Consider the following 19,944-nt stretch of genomic DNA (forward strand, 5'->3'; position numbering starts at 1 on the left):
TCCTGGAATATTTAGCCTCACGTTTTATCCATTTGCACTATGATAGAAACTAAAACTCTTCAGTGCTCTTCGAGACTTCGTTTTCAGGTATAAAGAAAATAACTATAAATGATAAATATGTTTCTCTTAAACTACTTTGACGTCCAACCACAGGGTGCCAAGTTCACACAATGATCACGGTGAATATACAAATATCTTCATGCAGTAAATTTGCTCCAAATGCCCCGATCACCCCGAAATTCTACCAGCATCACAGGCGATGATGTTACTTTATGCTCATGTTCCTCGTTCCTGGGTCATGTACAATGAAGTACAGCTTCTTAACGGTTTGCTGAGAGCATGTGTTTATGAATGTTTATTGGCCAGAGTCAACTGAATAAGCTAAATTTTCCAACAATGTAAGGGAGTCTTACCTAATTTTTTTATGTACAAGAAAGCCGCTGACGATGTCCTCTCACCAGCACTGTTGCTTGCAACGCACTGATATTTGCCATTATCTTCTATCTTCACTTTCGTTATTATCAGCTGACTGTGATAACTTTTGTTCTCTGAAACAACCATGGCTCTCACATTGGATGTTACCACATATGAGTCGTTGTTCTTCATCCATGAGATGGCTGGTGTTGGAAGACCCATGATAATACAGTTAAAAGTTACATTGGAGCCAATGAAAGCGCTTTGGTTCTTTGGGTTTTCAACCACCTCAGGAAATAGGTGGGGTGCCTTTGTTGTGTCAAGTGGACTTAAGTTTTCTGCAAAATAACCAATCAAGAGTACTATGGCAAGTAAGTAAAAACCTTGGGGTGAGGGGGGTTGGTAAGGGAAGGGGAAGGAGATAATCAAGCTAAAATAAACAGAATTTGCAAAAATATCCTGTTTTTCCCCTTACTCTATTGCTGATTTCCGTACCCACTTTTGCTATTTTATTAAACCAGCCTTTGACGGAGATAGCGAAGAGAAGTAACTACGATAATAAATATTTACCGTGCCCAAATTTATTTGTGTTGGGAGTAATCTGATTGTTACCTTTATGAAGAATTTCAACGGATTTTCTCGTGCAGTATCCAGCATATTCATTTTGTACTTCACAAGTGTAGTTCCCGAAGTTTTCTATGGTCAGATTCTTGAGAATTAATGGACATTTCAGATTCTTCACTGATTGCTTTTTGAGGCATTTGTCTCCAATTTTTCTTCCATGGGTATCATACCACTGGATATACTTGATCCGTCTCTTGGCAAGAGACGCGTCGTCGTGCTTGGGCCACGCTTCACAGGTCAGATTAATGGCTGCTGCGATGGGTTGCGTGCGGTTTGGCGGACTTGAGAAGATTTTAACTTCAGGTATAGCTGTAAAAGCCAGAAATTTTTAAAAAGCTGGCTTATCATTCGCTAGTTCCCTATTGATTGAAGTGTCAACAATTGTAAAAATAAAACTGTCACTGATGATTATATTCATAGACGAAAAAGACCTGGGTAATAGTTATACTTACCAGAATTGGTGTTACATTTTGCAGCATCGCCTGTGACTGATGAGAAGTGCAGTAAAGAATTGGCAACAAGAACTTGTAGCAGGATAAACTTTGTTACGTCTCCTCTCCAGAATATGTTAACCATCACGATAAGCTGTCGAATAGTTTTGTTTCTGGTTCAAAAGAAAGGAAAAAAGGAAAGAACTTGTAACTCCAGTTTTCATACTGGGTGTCTTCTTAATGTGCGGCCCTGCACGTTCTTTTATTTTAGAAGATTACATTTATGTGGGAGCAGAGCTGGAAAAAGTCGCACGAGTTTGTAAGTCCCTGCAAGATTATTTAACTTTGTTAAGATATTTAGACCTAGATTTTATGTAGATATGCAATTTTCAGAGCTTTAATCATAACCTCGATTCCCGCCGCTCTCTCGTGTCGACTCTTCGCTGGGGGAGGAGCGCGGGCTCATATTCCCGAACAGCGGCTGATAATTGAACCTATTCGTGAACAATAATTAACCACGAACACAAGTAGTGTGATCTGCCTGTGGTGCAATTTCTAAATGTCGACAAACGAGCGATATTTTAGTATGCCAAGCTCGGAGAGTTTGACTGCTAAAAAAACACAATTTCTGGAATTGCTTGACATTTCTAAACAAACATCTGATATTCGTAGGGAGTTTGAAAGAACCTTTGAGTGTCGACAACCGAGCGATATTAAAGTATGCTCAAGCTTGGATAATTTGTCCACTAAAAAGCCAAATTGATATTTGGAATCGCTTGGCATTTCTAAACCAACATCTGATATTCTTAGGAAGTTTGAAAGAACCTATCGGTGGAAACTCTGTGAAAATTTCTAACGGCCGGGCATCAAGTCTATTTGAGACCGTCCTCGGCTGCCAGGCATTTAGTCACATCGTTTTGAAAAACAGCTATTGTTTGTGTTGATATCATAAAATGTGAAATGCCACCGATCGTTTGTGATAAGTAGAAAACGTCAATCGTTATATATCGTTAGTGCTAGATTTAGCGTAGTCAGTGAACTGGAGCCCGGAAAAAAAATTATTTACATTTCTATTTCGAAATCAAACAATGCTTTCATAAGTAGCTAGGGCGTAAGTCTGATGCAGTTGAAGAATGTAAGCGCATCAACCTGCCTTCGAGTTCGGACGGACGAGTGCGAAATTTCCTTGTACAGAGTATTGTGAGCTCTTTTAATAAATATGGGCTTCTTTGTCTTATAGAAAAGTTGTTGACGGACGTTGAAGGCATTGGAATTCTCTAAGAAGTCGAGAGAGGATGTTCTTATTAAAGGCATACGTATGGAAATGATCCATTTCGGAGAAATGCCAGGATACTAAGTTAAGGCAGGTGTCTTTCAAAACGAACTTTGCTACGCTTTTGCTTACTGTCGAGATGGGTGGCAAAGCTTGAAATATTAAAACAGATCGAAATCAGTAAACCTAGGAAAACGGCCCCTTTAATTCGAATGGTTCATTATTAGGTGCTCACTTGTCAGTTGAAGGCTGGCTTACTTTCAACCCGAGTTCGTCAGGTTTACCGCCTCGTAAGTCCGAATGGCTATGACTTGTAGCGATTTCGTCCTTGATAGCCGCCAATCGCTCCCTATTTTGCTTGTTTTTTTTAAGTCGGATGTCCTTTCTTTCTTTGAATCAAAACCGGTCCTAAATGTTATTAAAGGTCAAAATTAGCTGAATCGTATACATTCCTTGGCAGGCTAAGACGATTTTAACGGCTCCCTGTAGGATTCGAATAAAAAATTCTTTGAACTCATAATCTATCGATAACGTGGTTCCGCCAAATGAAGATAAAATGTCAAATGAAGGTAAATGCCGCTCGTATTATTAAGGAAAAACACCGTGTTAGTTCTTTCTATCCACCGCAGACCGCAGACTTTGTTTAGGCTGGCACAATACGGTAAACCAAAGCATACAAACACAAACTAATCGATTAAAGTTTCTTCTTTTCTTTTAAATTTCATAAGAAGGCGATAACATTTCTGCGGGTGAAACAAGACGAAAATGTTGACACTGTTCAAAACGTGGATGCGTTTAGCTGCTGAACATTCGGCCACCGCCATATTTGTTTTACTTTTTGATCCCAATTAATCGTTGGATCTGTCGAGTAAAGAGAGCGCGTGAATCTTCGCAGCGCAAGGATCTTCTCATCTCTCAGCAAGAAACATTATAGCCGGCAGAGGCAAAGTACGAACTCTAGCATGTAAAATAATTTTGAAAACTTTTGACGTTGTCCCCTAAGTTTTCCTTCACCCCTGTAAATAGCCCGAAACAAAGTTAATAAGAAGTAAACTTCTCGAAGTTTCTAAATAGGTTAGAACTGAAACGTAATACCTGAGAAAATGTATAAAATGCTTTTAACGATTTGGTGACGATATGTAAATAACCCCTTCGTTGACTTTTCTTTTATAAGTCGAGTCGACAAGAAAAAGCCATTTAATTGGCAGATGGCGAGTTAGCAGTTGGTTGACAGCCAACTTCAGCTAGGAGTGACTGAAATTTCATCTCGTCCGTTAAATTAAAAACGTGACATCCAAAGTCTTCCTACGTAACATTTTTCCGAAATGAATGTTTAAAACCGGATTAGGTGGAAGGCTGAGAAGAAAAACCTACCATATCCTTGAAAGTCAGATCTAGGACGAGGGAGAAGTCCGACTGATGAAAATGAAAATGAGCCAGAGGGTAGTTCGAGTAATTATTTTCGAGTTATTTTTTTAATTGCAAAAAGTGCTGAATTTAGATAAGCACTTCCAACACACATCACCAAAGACTTTTATTGGCAAAAACACATTTCTCTAAGGAAAAAAGAATAACGGCCGTAACTACTAATTCAGTCTTAGCTTTTTATACGCACAAGTCTGAAATGCTGTCATAGAGAACAAGAAATGATTATAAAAAGAAAACAACACACAACTCTTCCGCGCAAAAAGAAAAAAAAACAGAAAAAGAAAGAGAAAACAGCATCGTTCTCAAGGTGAGTTCGATTTTTGTGTTGGATCCAACAAGAGAAAATATAGATGTTTTGTGTAACTGCGCGTTCATGCAATCAACTGTTCGTAAGTCGATTTTCAAGCGCCGAATTTTAGCACATAATTGTTGGGACATCACAGATGTCGAGTAACATAACGCATACGAAGATTTTAACGAATTTCTCGTTGCCTTATTAAGTATGCCCAGGGTTTTGAAGAGGATTGAAAAACATTCTAGGTGACGCGAAACAATTTTAAAACTCAGGTTACTGTTGACTCAACAAATTTGCATATAAAGCTGTCAAACACTGGTGCAGTGAAAGATCGGCTCTTTTCATCTAACCTTTAGAATCAGAATAATGCGAAGCCGTTTTGTCATCTCGTTACGACAAAAAGTTCTGATATATTATGCCAATCAATCGATTTCCATCAAATTAATACTTTCAGCTGTGAAAAAAAGAAGGAATATAACTTAGAAAGACGAGAAACTTGAGGACAAGAGAGTTGCTCTTATAAACATTTTTTTCTTTATATTTCATAAACTTACAAAATTTAGGGCCGCCAGGAAATTTAATCGTGGACAAAAGATGTGAACAGGCTTGCTGATTTTCCCTCCTTCGTTTTTGAATCGATTCCTGATTAACTTTCCAAAGAAACCGGCGGGGAAAATAACTTTTAAAAAGTCTGCTTTTCCAATGAGAAGCTCTCTAACACAGTCCTTTAATTTCAGCAATTTGACCGAACAATGGACAAGCGCTATACACTCCGTTTTTTAAATGATTTGACTTATTTCATGTCCTGGCATTTCAAATGTCCAAGGCAAAAACGGGAAATAAAGAGTACTCATTTTTCTCGTAGCAAAGAATGAAATTATGATGCAATTCATAAATAAGAATTTGCGTATCTAAACCACTCTACAGGGCATATCATGCGATAAAGCCGACTTGGGGAACGAATTTTCAAGATTATTAAGAATTAAACGAGCGCCTATAGAAACGGTCCGCAAGTGTTCTTGTTATGCATTGTTTTTATGAAAGCTGGACCGGAGAGGAAGGCAAAATTTTTCTTTCTTAAAAAGATGATTTTTTCCTATGGTGGCTATACCAGTTCTAATCAGAATCGTTGCAGCTTTATTTAGGTCAGGACAAGAATGCCACAGGTGAAGATTGTTTCTCACACCGCTTAAGGTTCCAAACTGTAAAATGTTTCTAATAAAAGACCATAGCTTAACATCTTGATGCGAAACAAAAATACTTAAACTATGCTCACCTCCGCGTGTGGGTGTCCCAATGTTGTCGACTGCAGTATCTCAAGCGGATGTCATAAAAAAACAGGAACAAAATAATTAAAAACGAAATGTTTAACAATTCAAATGCCACTGACGCACTTCATCAAACAAACATTAGGAAAAGGGACGTTTTTAGGGAAATTTCAGTGACAAGTGACAAGTGCCGCGTCGGGAGGGTCCAGAACCCTCTTTAATTAATTGAAACTTTTAAATTAAAATACTTGCTCTCGAGGGAAACAGTTAGCTTCGTTTTTCCGTGAGTCTCGATGTTTTCTTTGACCAAGTAAAGGAAAACTGAGTCTTTCGGGTGGGGTGAGATAAATGTCTGGCATAATCTAGGGCATAATGACATAATTTTACAGTCAGAGCACCGAGCGTAATACCGGTGTAATGACTAAATTTTTGAAAATTACCTTGATGTTACAGTTCAGCAATACCGAATACTGTCGGCTGTACCTTAAGAATATGATTTAATAAAATGCTGTGTTCTGAAGATCATAATTTTCGGGACAATACCACGTTTTAAGGAGTCTCACTCAAATGCATAATGCACAATTGATCTAACCCTATTCTCAGGAAAACAAAACTGTTTCCTAAGGGACCACAGGACCATGCAGACATTAAGAAGTGCACTTTGTTATACTTCAGCGGACGAACATAAGCGAAATATGAGCATTTGCATTGGTACAACTTTTTTTAATATAAACACTGCAGATGTACCACCGAAGTTCGGAGTCCATCTGCTCTAGCAGTTTTCGATTTTGCCTTCGATAAAGTAAAAAAGGGCTATTTTTTTAACTTCAGATTGTTCCACTGCGGTTTTCAGAGCTAGTTGCGGAGCTAACGACAAATTACCTGCAATTGCCGGGACGTTCCGAAAGGAGAGCTTCACCGTGAAGCTACTTGAAAAAAATTTTTTTTCCGGAATAATAATTTTTTTAGAACGATCTGGATAGGAAAATTTCCTCGGCCTGTCATGTGTCCATCACGTTCATAAAGCAATTTTTTTTTTCTTAATCGAAGCATTTAAATTGCCTTTAAAATGAAAAATATTTGCTGGTTATACTGAAGGCTTTTTCAAAACAAATCAGCATGGCTTTTATATTTTGAAATGTGGTCTATCATTTCATAGGTAATTGATTTTTTTTAGCACGTGTCGGTATTATGCAAACGAGGAAAGTGGCGCGGTTATGCATTGTGCATCTAGAATAATAAATTACAAAAGCTGTAATATTTTAAGACATATAAAGTGCTCTTCTCCAGATTTGGCATCATAAGTGTGCGACAGAGAAGACACATGATGATGCCCTTTACATTGTTTTGAGCGTAACACTTTTCCTGTAATAGTTGTTTCAATTTCGACTGAAATGTCCGAAAAGATTATTCTTATTTCAAACAGAAATACTCTGCTTCTTTCCTTGAACTTCCTTTGACCCTTGAGAGTGACTGGCGTCTAATTTCTCTTTACAAGATCAGCCCTGAATCAAACAAGGTCACAAGAATAAAGGAAATGGTGGTGATCTAAATGAAGAAGCTCTAAATTGTTCAAAGAAAAGTTAGTACCCAGAGGCCACGGGGTAAGGCACAATACCAGCTCCTACAAAGGCGTAAGGGTTATGGTGGCCTGCACAACCAGCATCACTTTTTGCACTTTTCAGGTGAAAGGAGCCGGGCTAGAGCTGATCGCGAGGGGAGGAGCGTGTCTCCCTCCATGCGCTTGCCTCGTTTTGACATCTGCTCGCCGGAAAAACGCAAAAAACCGTTCGTGCTGCAGGTTAGAGTGATGGGTTTTGTGCACTGTTTGAGATCACTACACGACAAATCATCGTCATATCAATCAATTTATTAAATGGTTATTGGTCACAAGGGCGACTCCCGCAGTTAATTAAAATCTCCAAAACTAGCCTATGAGAAGGTATCTATTGGTTGCAGTCAACTTGCTCCTCGAAGTTTAAATCGTCGCTTAGATATTTACCTATAAAATTATATAAGGGTCCAGATTCTTGTTGGTGGCGATAGACACGCTGGTGACTTTCATTTCTATTCTAACCCCTTGAAAACATCTTTTCGCTCTTCGAAAAATTACGATTAAAAGGGGCAATACTTTAAATGCGGTATTTTCGTGTGCCGCAATGAAAAGTGTAATCATTGGCTGCTAAACTTTTACTCGCCTCAATGAAATTCCACGGCTCTTTGCAGTTTCCTCGCTTAAATGCCAAACAAAACAATGGACCGATTTTACATTTCGCTCTGCGGAAATTAGAAAAGTTGAATCTGGGCAACTTCCTTTTGACCGGGATCTGGTATCGGCCGAAAATTACGCAATATACTGTTGCACTTAAACTTTATCCTGGATGTCTTCAAACGCTTTCCTTCACCCTCCCCCTCTCCCCCCCTCTCCTCTCTCTCCCCCTCTTCCCCCCCTCCTTACACTCCCATTATCCCTTATGACTTTCTCCATAGGAGGTGGAAAGGGGAGAAACTTTGAATGACTCTTCCGTGTTTATTTCTCTGTTTTTCACCGGAACACCACACAGGATGGTATAAAACAGGTGTTGTTGAGAGACATGACAAGAATTATTTGTAATTTGCTATGAGCTATCTCGAGCTCCTCGTTACTTTGATCTATTTATCGTAATATCTTTACAATTCATTCGTAGTTCATGGAAATAATAACTATTCACTAAGCTAATTTGATAATTCAATTAATTGTATGACGAATTAACCTTTTTTCAGTTAACACATTTCCAATGAAATTAGAATAAAAAAACGCATTCTGAGCTGGGAGGCTAAATTGACCTTGTGACTTCCTAGCAATTAAAAAACATACAAGTTTTGGTGCGTACTCTTTTTATTAGTGCAGGATATAGAAAGCGGAAATTTATTCAAAACTTTTTAACACAACGTTAACAATGAGAGTAACAACATCAACAGTACATTCCTATGTTTATAACTCATGGCTTTTGCATGACTTTCACACCCGACACCTTACTGGTACGGTCTACTTTAAATGGCTTCTCTAATAGGATAGGGATAATTATTTTATGATAAATGAATAAAAAAGGTACAAAATTTCTCTCAGAAACAGAGAGACAAAAATATTAAACTATCACGCGAGGGAGACGACCTTTGAAAGGATATATGTTTATAATTCAACTACATTTCACAATAAAACCTTCCTAAAAGGGTTTTTCTACCAACTTGTTACTTTTCTTTGCCTTGGTCATAGTTATCTTTGTCACAGGACAAAGACGCCAAGATAAATGCAGCGAGGATCATTTCCACACTGATCAGGAAAACGGATAGACTTGTTTCAATCCGATTCCCAGCGCCTAAAACAAAAAGCACTAAAATATTGATTGCCACGCGATAAAAAACACAGCCCTTGTTGAACGTTGTGCTCACTGCTTGACCATTGGAGATATACAGTACTGCATGCGCCGCATTCAGGCTGAAGTAAAAACTCAGGAAAAGCCCTGAATAAGCTAAGAACGGATCCAAGCTGAGTGCGTGACTTAAACAAGTTACGTCTTTCAAGTAAAGACCTGCTGAAAACTGCACAATTCCTAACAAGAGAACCGTGATACAAGAACAAGGACCGACGGGAAATCGTAATAGAAGATCAAATATCTCCTTGAAAAACAAACCCAAGGTTGCACCCTCTTCAGTGGAAATCCAAACCAAAAAAACACCAACAGCCAAGGAATTGTCGAGGGCTGCAATAAACGCAATGCAACGCACTGGAGCTGTTCCCTTCAAGTACAGGATTGTTAAGGACATGTTGACAAGGATCAATCTTGTGAGCACAGTTATGTTAATATGGCCATGGCCTGGGACTTTATGCTCAGATTTTGAGGCTATCACTAGCAAATATCCCTCGACGACGAAAACAAGCCCTCCAAGCTGAATGTAGCCTGTACTTCGGCCAAGGAGCTCGACTTTGTACAAAAATCCCCATAAGGATGGTATAAAAAGCATAGATGTGCCCACAATGACGTATAGTAAAGATGACCACTGGGTAAAGCGTTCTGTTTTGGTCAGCGGCTTGGACCTTTCAACAGATAGCATTGATTTGAGCCAGGCAGTCAACATTGTTAGGCAGGTGGTTCCTAAAAGAAAGGAAAACATGAATTTTAACATTGCTTCCTTTCTCAAGTTTGTATCATCTTCTTTAACTCTGAGTGCTAAAACGTGGGAAACTGATAAAGCCTTCAATAATTATTTCTGATTGCTGTTGATATCGGTGTTTATCAGAATGGGCGCGGTAGAGTGTATCCTTTTAGATACGTTGCTAGAAAACAGTCTTTATATGATTTAAAGAGCAAGCTATGACCTCAAACGTTGACTTTAGGGTTCGAAGAGAAAACTCAATTACTCCCATAATGATCACACATTAAAATCATAATTAGAGACCGGTCATTACTCTCGCCTGACGGGAGTGGGGGGGGGGGGGTGGGGGTATATAATTTTGAAAAGGATCACATGGTTTTCAGGGAAACAGGAAGACAAGTCGTGACTTACAGAGTATAAAAAGTAAAGAGGCGGCCGTAGAATACTACAGGGCCTTAGGAGGATCAGGTACAAATAAAAACCTTCGACTCCCCTATCCCCCGCCCCCCTGTCCAGGCGATAAGTAATGACAAAAATAATAAATGGAAATACGTAATCATTCTCCTTCAAGATGGGCCGCGTAACAAGTGATCATAAAATTAATATGTACAATAATAAAAGGAAACACAAAAGAAGTATAGATATTATTCCAACGAACGAGAAAATAATAACGGAAATTCTTATTGACTTAAAAAGCTCTCGAAGTTTTTTTTTTTTTTTAATTAAAAAACAATACGTTATCATCAATGGATCAATACGACGTGGGTGTACTTGGTTCATTTGCAAATTTGGAACGAAGTCGAATTACTACAGAGCACGTACGCTAATTACTCTCGAGGCCTAGTTCAGTGATCTCTCAGCTTTTCCGACACGAACAACTCAAGGATATAAAACTTTGAAAACTGGCAGAAATAACATAAACGCAGGCCAATAATGTACCTTTTAGAAATAAAAGATTTTGAATAAATTTAAACATGATTTTGACTTCATGCTTCAGTGAAAAGTCATTGTGCTTCTTCGTTAAAGGAAAATGTAGGACTGTTTTACATCAAATCGCGCTCATTTGAAATGAACTCCTCCTCCAAAAGTTATACAACATTGTGAACCTGTATGAGTTCTGCTGAAAACTTTCAAGTTCTATAGAGTTAGACACGTACGACTAATTTTCACCGACAAAGACGTATAAGATATTCACAACCCCGGTAAGCAGTTGTAAGATTCTTCTCACCTTTTCCAGTCTCTACAAGTATTATATAGACAGATCTCTTGCTCTTACTGGTACCCTTTGCACAACAGTACGACTGATTGCACTGTAGATTCCGCGTGGAAAATGTTTCAAAGATATTTTTGCTGTAGTATCTGGTAAAATATTTACGCTGTGATTGAAATAGCTAATGACGTTTAGGAAACCAAAAGGTGACCACCACAACAAAAAGACTCTTGGGAGAAAGAGTGAATAGTGTGGGAGAAAGAGTGAATAGTGCCTCGATTTCAAATCGAGGACTATTTCAAACTTCAATGGCGTGTACATCCGTACGAATTTCTTAATATTAGCTTTATTTCTTGACAGACGCTAGTGCATCCGAAGCAACAGCTGTTTTACCTTAAAATTTCACTTTTAAATAAAAAATTTTACTGAAGAGAAATGTGATAAACATTTTTCAAATTTTGGAGTTAGGAGTTATGCTTAATTTTTATGCTTTCGAAAAATATTTCCCCACTTGGCACGCATGAACCGGTTCTTTTTCTTGTATCACCCCTTCTGTCTTAAGACTAAGTGCACCTATTCCCTCACCTCACAACATTTTACCAAAAACAAAAACTGCAATAGTTAAGCAGACTGAAATAAATAACTTTCCTATTCCTTTAATCAGAATGACTTTAAATAAGTTAAAACCAACTATCCCGTAATTGATCGGGGAGCAAGTCTCGTTCTCGGGAAATCATCGTGAAGTAACAACTAAATTCCAATTCTTCTAGTCCAATTTAAAAGCAGCAAAAAGTTCACTTCACACGATGTTGTCTGCGTAAAAGCACGTGACCGAGAAAAAAACCTTTCTATTTCTGAGGGCTTGTCTAATTGCTTGTCAAGGGATCGTTCTTAGGGCTTGTCTGTACCATTTGACACTGTGGGATTATCAATTTTTATTGTCCTGAATGAGTCCCTTCGAGGGCTCTTTGAAGATCATCTCGGTCCCCAATGAGTTTCATCAAGATCGTCCAAAAACGTCACTTGCTCCCAGACTCTTCTTTCAACGTGACAATTTTCCAAATTTCCAATATTCTTGAAATAAAATACATTTCTTTAAATTCGAGGAAGCAATGAAATTTCAAAGACATTTTAAAAATATACAAAAAATAACGTTGAGCTTTCTACACTACGCTGGGAAATATCTCCTCGTTAAATAAAAGTTAATAATAATTATGCACGTTTCCTTGCTAGGGAAAAATTGAAAAAAAAAACTTTAAATTCTATAAAGGCGTCACCTATGACAACCAAATATAAATATATTTTTTTGGAATATACATATACATATCATTATTCTGGAAAGAAATTTAAAAATAACTTGAAATGCCTGAGGAAACGAAGGCATCCAAAGATAACTCTCTAAAACTTGCTACCCTACAACATACCCACGGGGATTTCAACCTAATCGTAACGACCAATTTTAAATATCACCTCCTTAGAATATCTATGAAATTCAACTACACATACTTTAGGAGAACCTGGTTTCCCTGTTACTCTTTGAGTAGCATATGCTGTGTGAAATCATCTAATAAAGTCAATTAAGCATTACTACCCAGGTAGCGGGTAATCAGGGTAACCAGTCAACTCACCGCCAGGAAGACTCGCAACCGAAGTGTAATCGATATCGTTAAGGCGTGTTACCTCGCACGGCTCTGCGGTATTTCCCGTGGAATTCTTATGGCAATGCTCCCGAAGCTCGAGATCGAACGTAAGAGTCGCCTAAAGCTTTGAATTCATGCCAAATTAGCTAGCGACCTCGCTCGCAATTTTAGTGGTGGTGAGGTTGCTTTGATGGCGGGCTCGCTGGCGGCGAGATGACTGTAAACCGCAACGAGGTATGTTACAAGCGACGCGCATGGTTTTCCCAACACACGCGAGATTTTTGCGACAATCGAACGGTTTATGTGGAAGAAAACCCGCTCACTCACACGTATTAATTTCTTTTGTTAGGTCAATTGTAGACATTTAACCTCGAGCTGTTCTTGGATCTTTCTAAACCTGATATACTTAACCACGATACTTAACAGATTTTATTATTTACCACAATTTGGTCTTAAATGGAGCACAAAACGAACAAGACGAGGTTTACTGACAAACATACGCCTAAAGCGTAGTACACACCTACATTTTAAACTATATCTGACTACACTTTCCCTATTTCATACCAATATGTAAGCAAACGAACCTAACGTAATTCCTGATTGGCCCGGCGCAAGTAAACCAACATACAGCTGTCAATTTCGAACGACAACATGCTCGCGTGATTTGCATTTGCACAAGTTTATAAGTTAATGAAAAGATACATTACTTCGAACCTGGTTCAGGACATCCTCACTGGTCGAGATCAAGTTGCTGATAAATATGTGATATTGTCTCCACAGAAGCATCCACAAGAAACTGACACTTCATGTAAGTCTCCAAGAAATCGTCCGAGCTGCAACTCTTCTGGATTTGGTTTCGCGCAATCATCGCAACTGTATGTGCTCGCTCCGTTTCTAGCCAATCGCCAATGGTGCTGTCTATGCTCTCATCGTCAAGTTCTTTCGGCCCCCATAGCAATACCTGAAGCATTTCAATGGCTTCCACAGCAGACAAACGTTCCTGGGGGTGACGTTGTAACAACTGACGAGCAATCGTGCCCAGTCCCCTTGAATATCGCGAATTGAAGGGAACTGGAGGAAGATCAGTTTGGTCATAACTCTGCTTGACAAGGCTCGGGTTAGCAGCAAAAGGATTGTGTCTGTGAAGGAACTCGTAAATTAAGCAACCAGCCGCAAAAGTGTCGCAGTCTTCATAATTCAACTGCTCTGAGTCTTTTGACGCATTCGCTATTTCTGGCGGAAGATGTTCAGGGTTGCCGCTAAAATGGCTCGACGTGCTCTGGCTTAAAATAAAGGGACTGGGTTGAGTGCCTCTAGGCTGCTTGAGCGCACACTGGAAATTGGTAATTACCACGAGCTCGCCTTCCAGAATGTAAAGATTCTCGGCTTTCAAGTCGCGATGAACAACGGCCTCTTGGTGTAAATGATTCAGCGCACTCAAAAGCTGAAGAACTAGCAGACAAATTTTCTTCTCATAAGTTTCTGGATCACTTTTGTGTTCGTCAATGGTGCGTTTGAGAAAGTCAGCGACAGTTTCACAAGGTATCTGATCTGTGATGCTCACCAACGTCTCGTACGAATCACAGTCGGGTTGCCCAATTACATCACCAGGCACGTGATCAATAAAATGCGTCAGCACACGAAATATGTTCACGTGATACGGCAGAGCCTCGCATACACGTATATCCTGCTGGTTAGGTGAAGGTTCCGAAGAGCGAGTCCTGGAATGCAGCGGGTATTCCACCTGATTAAACGAGGATGCAATAATAAAATTAAAACAAATAACAATAGCAATCAATACAAAAACATTAAAAATGCTCTTAATTACTACAACCACCCGAAAGAATGGAATGAGGGTATAAACCAAAGATTCTCAAAAATCCATGAACAAATTAGAAATACGTGCATGCAGACCCAATGTTTTACAACACTGACCTTAGCAAGTAACTTCTTGTTTCCTTCCCAAAACATGGCACATTTCACGGGTAGAAGAACAGCTCCATGACATTGCACGCTCAGAGCATCACCACAGAGCTCGTAGTCTGACCACCGCGTATCAGACAAGTTTAGCTCTGGGTCAGGCAGTAGTTCCCCTCTCCAAGACTGAATCATTTCCTCCAGCGTTTGCAACTGCAGTTTCAAAATCTTATTGTAGCGCTTCTCTAGGACATTCGCGGTCATCGATTGACTTCGGATACGTAAAGCTGAGGGTTTCTGTCGATCTAAAGTTTGTGTTCTTAGACTTTGGGATCGTTCTCGCATGGGCTGTTCCGCTGGCTTTGTGTTTGGCGGCCTAGAGGGAAGTCTGGGGCGAGATCTGGAATCGCCCCTGTCCCCAGACCCGTTGATGAGGGTTGGGGAAACGACCCGTACGGGACGCTTCGGGAGATCTGGTTTGCCAACCGCAAAAGTGTTTGAGCCATCGGAATTTTCACTTGGGAAATGAACCTGCCGGGATCTAGGAATGGCTGGTAGTGGTCCAAGTAATTCTTGCTCCACTCTTGATAGAGCTTCAGCGAGGATTTCAGCATCAGTCAAATTGGCCAACGCTGTCTCTACTTTGATTGTAAGCTCATCTTCATTGGGTTGCAGATAGGTTGGTTCTTCCTCTTGCTGGTTGGTACCTTGACCTGGCGTCGGCTCGTTGTGCTGCAATGGTTTGACAACTTTGGCCACGCGAGGAGGCTTTTTTGGACGCTCCAGGGTGTCTCCTCCCTTTGACAAAGGAAAGTTCTGGTAGCCAATCCCTGGCTTGGTCTGCATAATGGGAGAACTTTTCTTGCCGTATCTTTCCTCAATGGCTGGTGATTCCACAGTGGAGGGAGGAGTGGTAGATGAAGCATGTTCAGCTGTAGCAGGTGGGAGTACCGATTCAGCGGAAGGGGCAATAGCTTCTGCAGGCTGAACCTGATCTGGCTCTGACGCCCTGATCTTCTCGGTTTGTAGAGGCTTCACTTCGGAAAAGGTCCGACGCCGCACTGCCTCTTTCTGCTCCAAAAAGCCTGGCACCTCATCATTCACTGCAATAGGAGCACTAATCTCTATGGTCTTACTGTGTCTGTGTTTCCTTTTGCCCCCCAGTTTTTTCATGCTGGCAAAAGCCCTTCTGATCGTCGATTTCGGAGACGACATTTTTGCAGGGCTCGTATCCGTGTCGGCACCATGTGGTTCAGTGAAGCTGGATGATCTACTTGGCTTAGACTTTGACTGAGATTTTGATTGAGATGGACTGGGGCTTGGTGATGAGACTGACTGAGTTTTTTGTGGAGATGGACTGGGAGTTGGAGATGACACTTGCTGAGATTTTGTTTGAGAAGGACTGGGACTAGCTGACTTCACAGGAGTCACAGGTTGGGACAAAGGTGACTTTGGCGGTGGAGGACTGGAAGCTACCAAAAACAACAAATATTGTAAATCACAACTAACTAATAAGCATAAAAAAGATGTGAGTTCAAGGATGTTCATACTGTGATATATAAATTAGTTCTGCCTCGTCAAACTCTGTACAAATTAGACGTTGGCCCCAATAGTGAACTGGTCAATTAGAAGGCAGAATTTTCCTACAGCCAAGAGAATGTTTGACTGGGCAAATTTCTCCAATTTGTTATCAAGAAGGGCACTTTCACGGAGTCGAAGGGCATAGAATCTTTATATTGTACTTCTATGACTTCTTCCTATAAACCTCTAACCAGGCATTACCACTGGATCCCACAGAGAACTCCCAGAATCCTTGCCTGGCACACCTTTCCCTGTGCTAAATTATATCATTTCAACATCCTGCATCCTTCAACATTGAGTGCATTATGAGCTTCGTGGTTACCAAGAAGCTTAAAATACACATTCCTTCCCATGTAGGCAATCATAAGATGCACAATGAAGTAGCTACTGCTACTAGAGAAAGCAGCAATAAGGCAATAAATTCACCTTTTTGTGCTTCAGTGAAATGTATTCAAAGGAATATAACACCCTGGGCAATGACCCTGGGCAATGAGTAACGGAACTTATATCAAAAGTGCAATAGTAGTTATATGCAGAGAAATTAAAGTTGCATCAAAATGTCACCTTGAGAAGTGAATCCTGCTGACTGTTTCAAAGGGGTTGGGTATTTGTTAATAATAACTACTTGGTGTCATGGTAATACTCTATCTCATTATTCTACAGTATGTTTATGCAACAAGCTTACCACAAGGGGGAGGTGGTGGGGCACTTCTTTTGGGTTTTACAGGCCCATCCTGTAGCCCCCCTACTGCCACACCTTGCTTGCTGACAGGACTTACAGGACTAACAGGACTCAAAGGTGCACTTTTAGGTGGATTCTCTGGGCTCCTATGCTCCCCAATGTCCTTCACAGGGGGTGGGGAAGAGGCAGGACTTGTCAGAGCCTGATTTGGTTTTGTAAATGATGGCCTCCTTTCAAGAGGGGGTGGGTCTGGAGGTGGGTTGGTGGGTAGGGGTGATATTGAAACTAAAACAAAAATAAAATAAAATAAACAAATGTTAATGTAAATGTAAGCAAAGCTTAATCTATAAACTATAAAGAAAAAACATGGTGACAACAAAATCAAATATGAATAACACAAGATAGCAAACATAACAAAATGAATTTAACCAATAATATTACATTTGCTTTTTCAGTTCATGTCATGCAGTGTGTTAAGCTCTTGGTACCCCTGGATTTAATCTTTTATGTTATTCAAACATGGTTATAACACAATTTTTACTTTAAAATTGTCTTTGTTTCTTTACTGTATTTTGTGGAACATTACTCCTTCACTTAAAATGAAATGATGGAATGAAATAATATTTCTAACTTAATATTCAACACTCAGAAAGTGATTAACCCTTAACACCCTAGCATAAGTGTGAATATTCTCTATACTGTTCTTCATACATTTCCTATGGTGCTGTCAAGGAGAATTTGTTTAACAGTCAAGAGCCTCTTTAGTTGTTGATCATTTCCTTTATTCTCATGAGCTTAATGTTTGATTCAGGGATGGTATTGTGGGGAGAATTAAATGCTAGTCACTCTTAGGTGTTAAAGGGTTAACAAATATAAAAATTTCTTAATAAAGAAACCACAACTTTTAGTTTGCAAGACATGTTTCGACATTCTTATGTCATCTTCAGTTGTAAATGCGATTTTAACGGTTGTACATTTGAATTTATATGAAATTACGTCACAAATTACGTATTGTTTACGTACGATTTGAAATAAAAATTTGTTCAACACCAAAAGAAAAGTATAGAGAAGAATATGAATACTGATGTCAGGGTTAATTCAGTTGTGGGAATTGGTTCCCTTCTTCCCTCCAGATACCTTCCTGCCCAAGAATAACTTTTTTTTTATTGTTTCATCATAGCAAATTAACTTTGACTTACTGATAAATAAAACCTACTGCAGTTCGCTACTTGTGGTAAATTATAATTTTGTCAAAGAATTGTAATTCCTCAAAGACAATATTTATGCAACAAGTGTGAAATAATTCTGGCCACAAAAATTACAATCAATGTAAATGTAAATCATTGTACCGTGGTTATTAGGATAATGGATGAAAAAACTTCTCAAAGTAAAGAAATAAAGTAAGAGCAAAATCATGAACTGATTCAGATTTTCCCTGGTAAGTGGTTTGAACAAAGAAAGCATGATCAAACATTTCAAAGAGAAAGCCATGCTGTATAAATAATTTAACACTTAAAAATATTGTACATATGTCTGGTGAAGTCCTGAATATTTCATCAGGAATTGAAACTTAAGCCAGAAGGTTTTCCTGGGTGTACAAATTCATTAAAAATGCTTCTGTTTGTCCCAAGGAATGCAAAAAGCTTTGTCAAATACTGCACAAGCTGGCAATGATGGTGAATATATGTGGTTAGATATTAAGAATATATTTCTAAATGATCTTTCTTATGCTTAGACCATAAACTAACAAGTTAGTAGTCGCGTTCATTCTCCAGATGTGTAAATATTTGACAGCATCTTGGTCACCCAATTAATTTGTCTAGGAACTTGATAAAAGCATAATTTGTGTAAGGACTTCTAACAAAGATTCCATTGTTATCACACCCATCAACCTTATCTACCTCTTTCATCAAGTCTATTAGACATAGCATATGTCGCTTCAGGAAACTTTACAACAAAACAAATACCCAAAAGCAGAGATATCTGGATGAAAAGGGTGACAAGTATATTGGATAACCTACAAAATTAATATCCATACTGTGTGAGATAACAATGTGACAAGACCTGATTCAGCTGATAACAGATTTATTACAGCATCAAAGGTTTCCCCTGCAGGGAATTTGAACTAAAAGGAATAAATAGAATTAAAAATAATGATTTACTGCATCTAACAAGAACTGTAACTTATCTCTGAGGCTAGAAATCCTCTAAATCAAGAAAAACATATTACTTTGAATCATTGGCTCAACTAATTCATCTCACTGATTAAAACAGCTTGCTGAAAAATAGCTATGACTCATTTTTGACCTGTCAATGCTAAACAGGTTTTATTCTGCGTTGTTTACACAGTCTCAAGATGCATGAACATGTGGTGTTTTAGCTGTAGCAGAAGAATAGTTTAAAAATAAATGAGTATAGTTCTGAAAATTTTAAAGCAAAATAGGTTTTACTCTGTGCTGTTTATGCAGTCTCAAGCACATGGACATGTGTTACAACAATTACAATAGAGCTGAAAAATATGTTTAAATTTCTAAAAAAGTTTGAAATTATACATCATTTGAGACACTTTAACACTATGGATCTCTCTTTTGTTTAAAACACTCAACAAATGTTGGTAAATATGCACAGTTAAAAATGAAGCATTTAAACTCTGCAAGGATATGTTTTTTATGTAAAGGAAATAAAACAATTCAAATTTGTTTTTCATTTTAGTATACAAACATAGGGCATAAGGGTTGCACGTGGAATAATAAATGACTCTGCAAGATGTTTGATATGAATCACTGAAGTTTTGGTTTCACAACAAACTTGAGATAAGAAAAATATCATGAAAAACTTTTGTCGTGAACTAGCCAATTATAGCCTTGAATTTTTAACTTTTTCATAACTGCTGTCTCAGTTGAATAGGATGTCAGCTCTAAACTAAAATATCACATGTTTTTCCTCAAAAACTGGAGGAAATTTGGATGAATTGTATGAAAGAACAGATAGTTGAATAGTTAAATATTTATATGTGTTAAATCAGGTCTAAGTAATTTGATTTG

At 38.8% G+C, this 19,944-nt stretch overlaps 4 protein-coding genes across 5 annotated transcripts in view; all 4 read right to left on the reverse strand.

Moving 5' to 3' along the window:
• LOC149049907 (fibroblast growth factor receptor 4-like) overlaps positions 1-5,814 on the reverse strand; it is a 41,051-nt gene extending 35,237 nt beyond the window's left edge. Inside the window, exon 1 of the mRNA XM_089195549.1 lies at positions 5,742-5,814. The gene's annotated coding sequence lies outside the window, so the exon portion shown is untranslated. The remainder of the gene's footprint in view (positions 1-5,741) is intronic.
• The window catches only part of LOC113668284 (fibroblast growth factor receptor 4), a 43,348-nt gene that overhangs the window by 10,205 nt on the left and 13,199 nt on the right, over positions 1-19,944 (reverse strand). The window contains exons 4-5 of one of the 2 annotated variants that reach the window (XM_089195547.1): positions 985-1,347; positions 414-752 (exon numbers count right to left, since the gene is read on the reverse strand). The exons of the other annotated variant lie outside the window; for it this stretch is intronic. Coding sequence (XP_089051673.1) covers positions 414-752; positions 985-1,347 — 702 coding nt within the window. The remainder of the gene's footprint in view (positions 1-413; positions 753-984; positions 1,348-19,944) is intronic. 2 annotated transcript variants of the gene reach the window in all.
• On the reverse strand, positions 8,594-11,304 carry LOC149049910 (uncharacterized). The gene is made up of 2 exons (XM_089195570.1): positions 11,099-11,304; positions 8,594-9,869 (listed from the first exon to the last, which is right to left on the reverse strand). Exon 2 carries the CDS (start codon positions 9,850-9,852, stop codon positions 8,965-8,967), a length of 888 nt encoding a protein of 295 aa, XP_089051696.1. The 5' UTR covers positions 9,853-9,869; positions 11,099-11,304; the 3' UTR covers positions 8,594-8,964.
• LOC149049911 (uncharacterized) overlaps positions 11,721-19,944 on the reverse strand; it is a 19,485-nt gene continuing 11,261 nt past the window's right edge. Inside the window, exons 4-6 of the mRNA XM_089197412.1 lie at positions 16,904-17,185; positions 14,656-16,109; positions 11,721-14,464 (exon numbers count right to left, since the gene is read on the reverse strand). Coding sequence (XP_089053538.1) covers positions 13,451-14,464; positions 14,656-16,109; positions 16,904-17,185 — 2,750 coding nt within the window. The 3' untranslated portion in view covers positions 11,721-13,450. The remainder of the gene's footprint in view (positions 14,465-14,655; positions 16,110-16,903; positions 17,186-19,944) is intronic.

The sequence above is a fragment of the Pocillopora damicornis genome, chromosome 2 (genome assembly GCF_964200805.1).
Source record: "Pocillopora damicornis chromosome 2, jaPocDami1.2, whole genome shotgun sequence".
In the NCBI taxonomy this organism is placed as follows: domain Eukaryota; kingdom Metazoa; phylum Cnidaria; class Anthozoa; order Scleractinia; family Pocilloporidae; genus Pocillopora; species Pocillopora damicornis.

Coding starts and splice junctions, on each gene's coding strand:
- LOC149049910 (XM_089195570.1), bottom strand. CDS start 9,852: ATGTTGACTGCCTGGCTCAAATCAATGCTATCTGTTGAAAGGTCCAAG.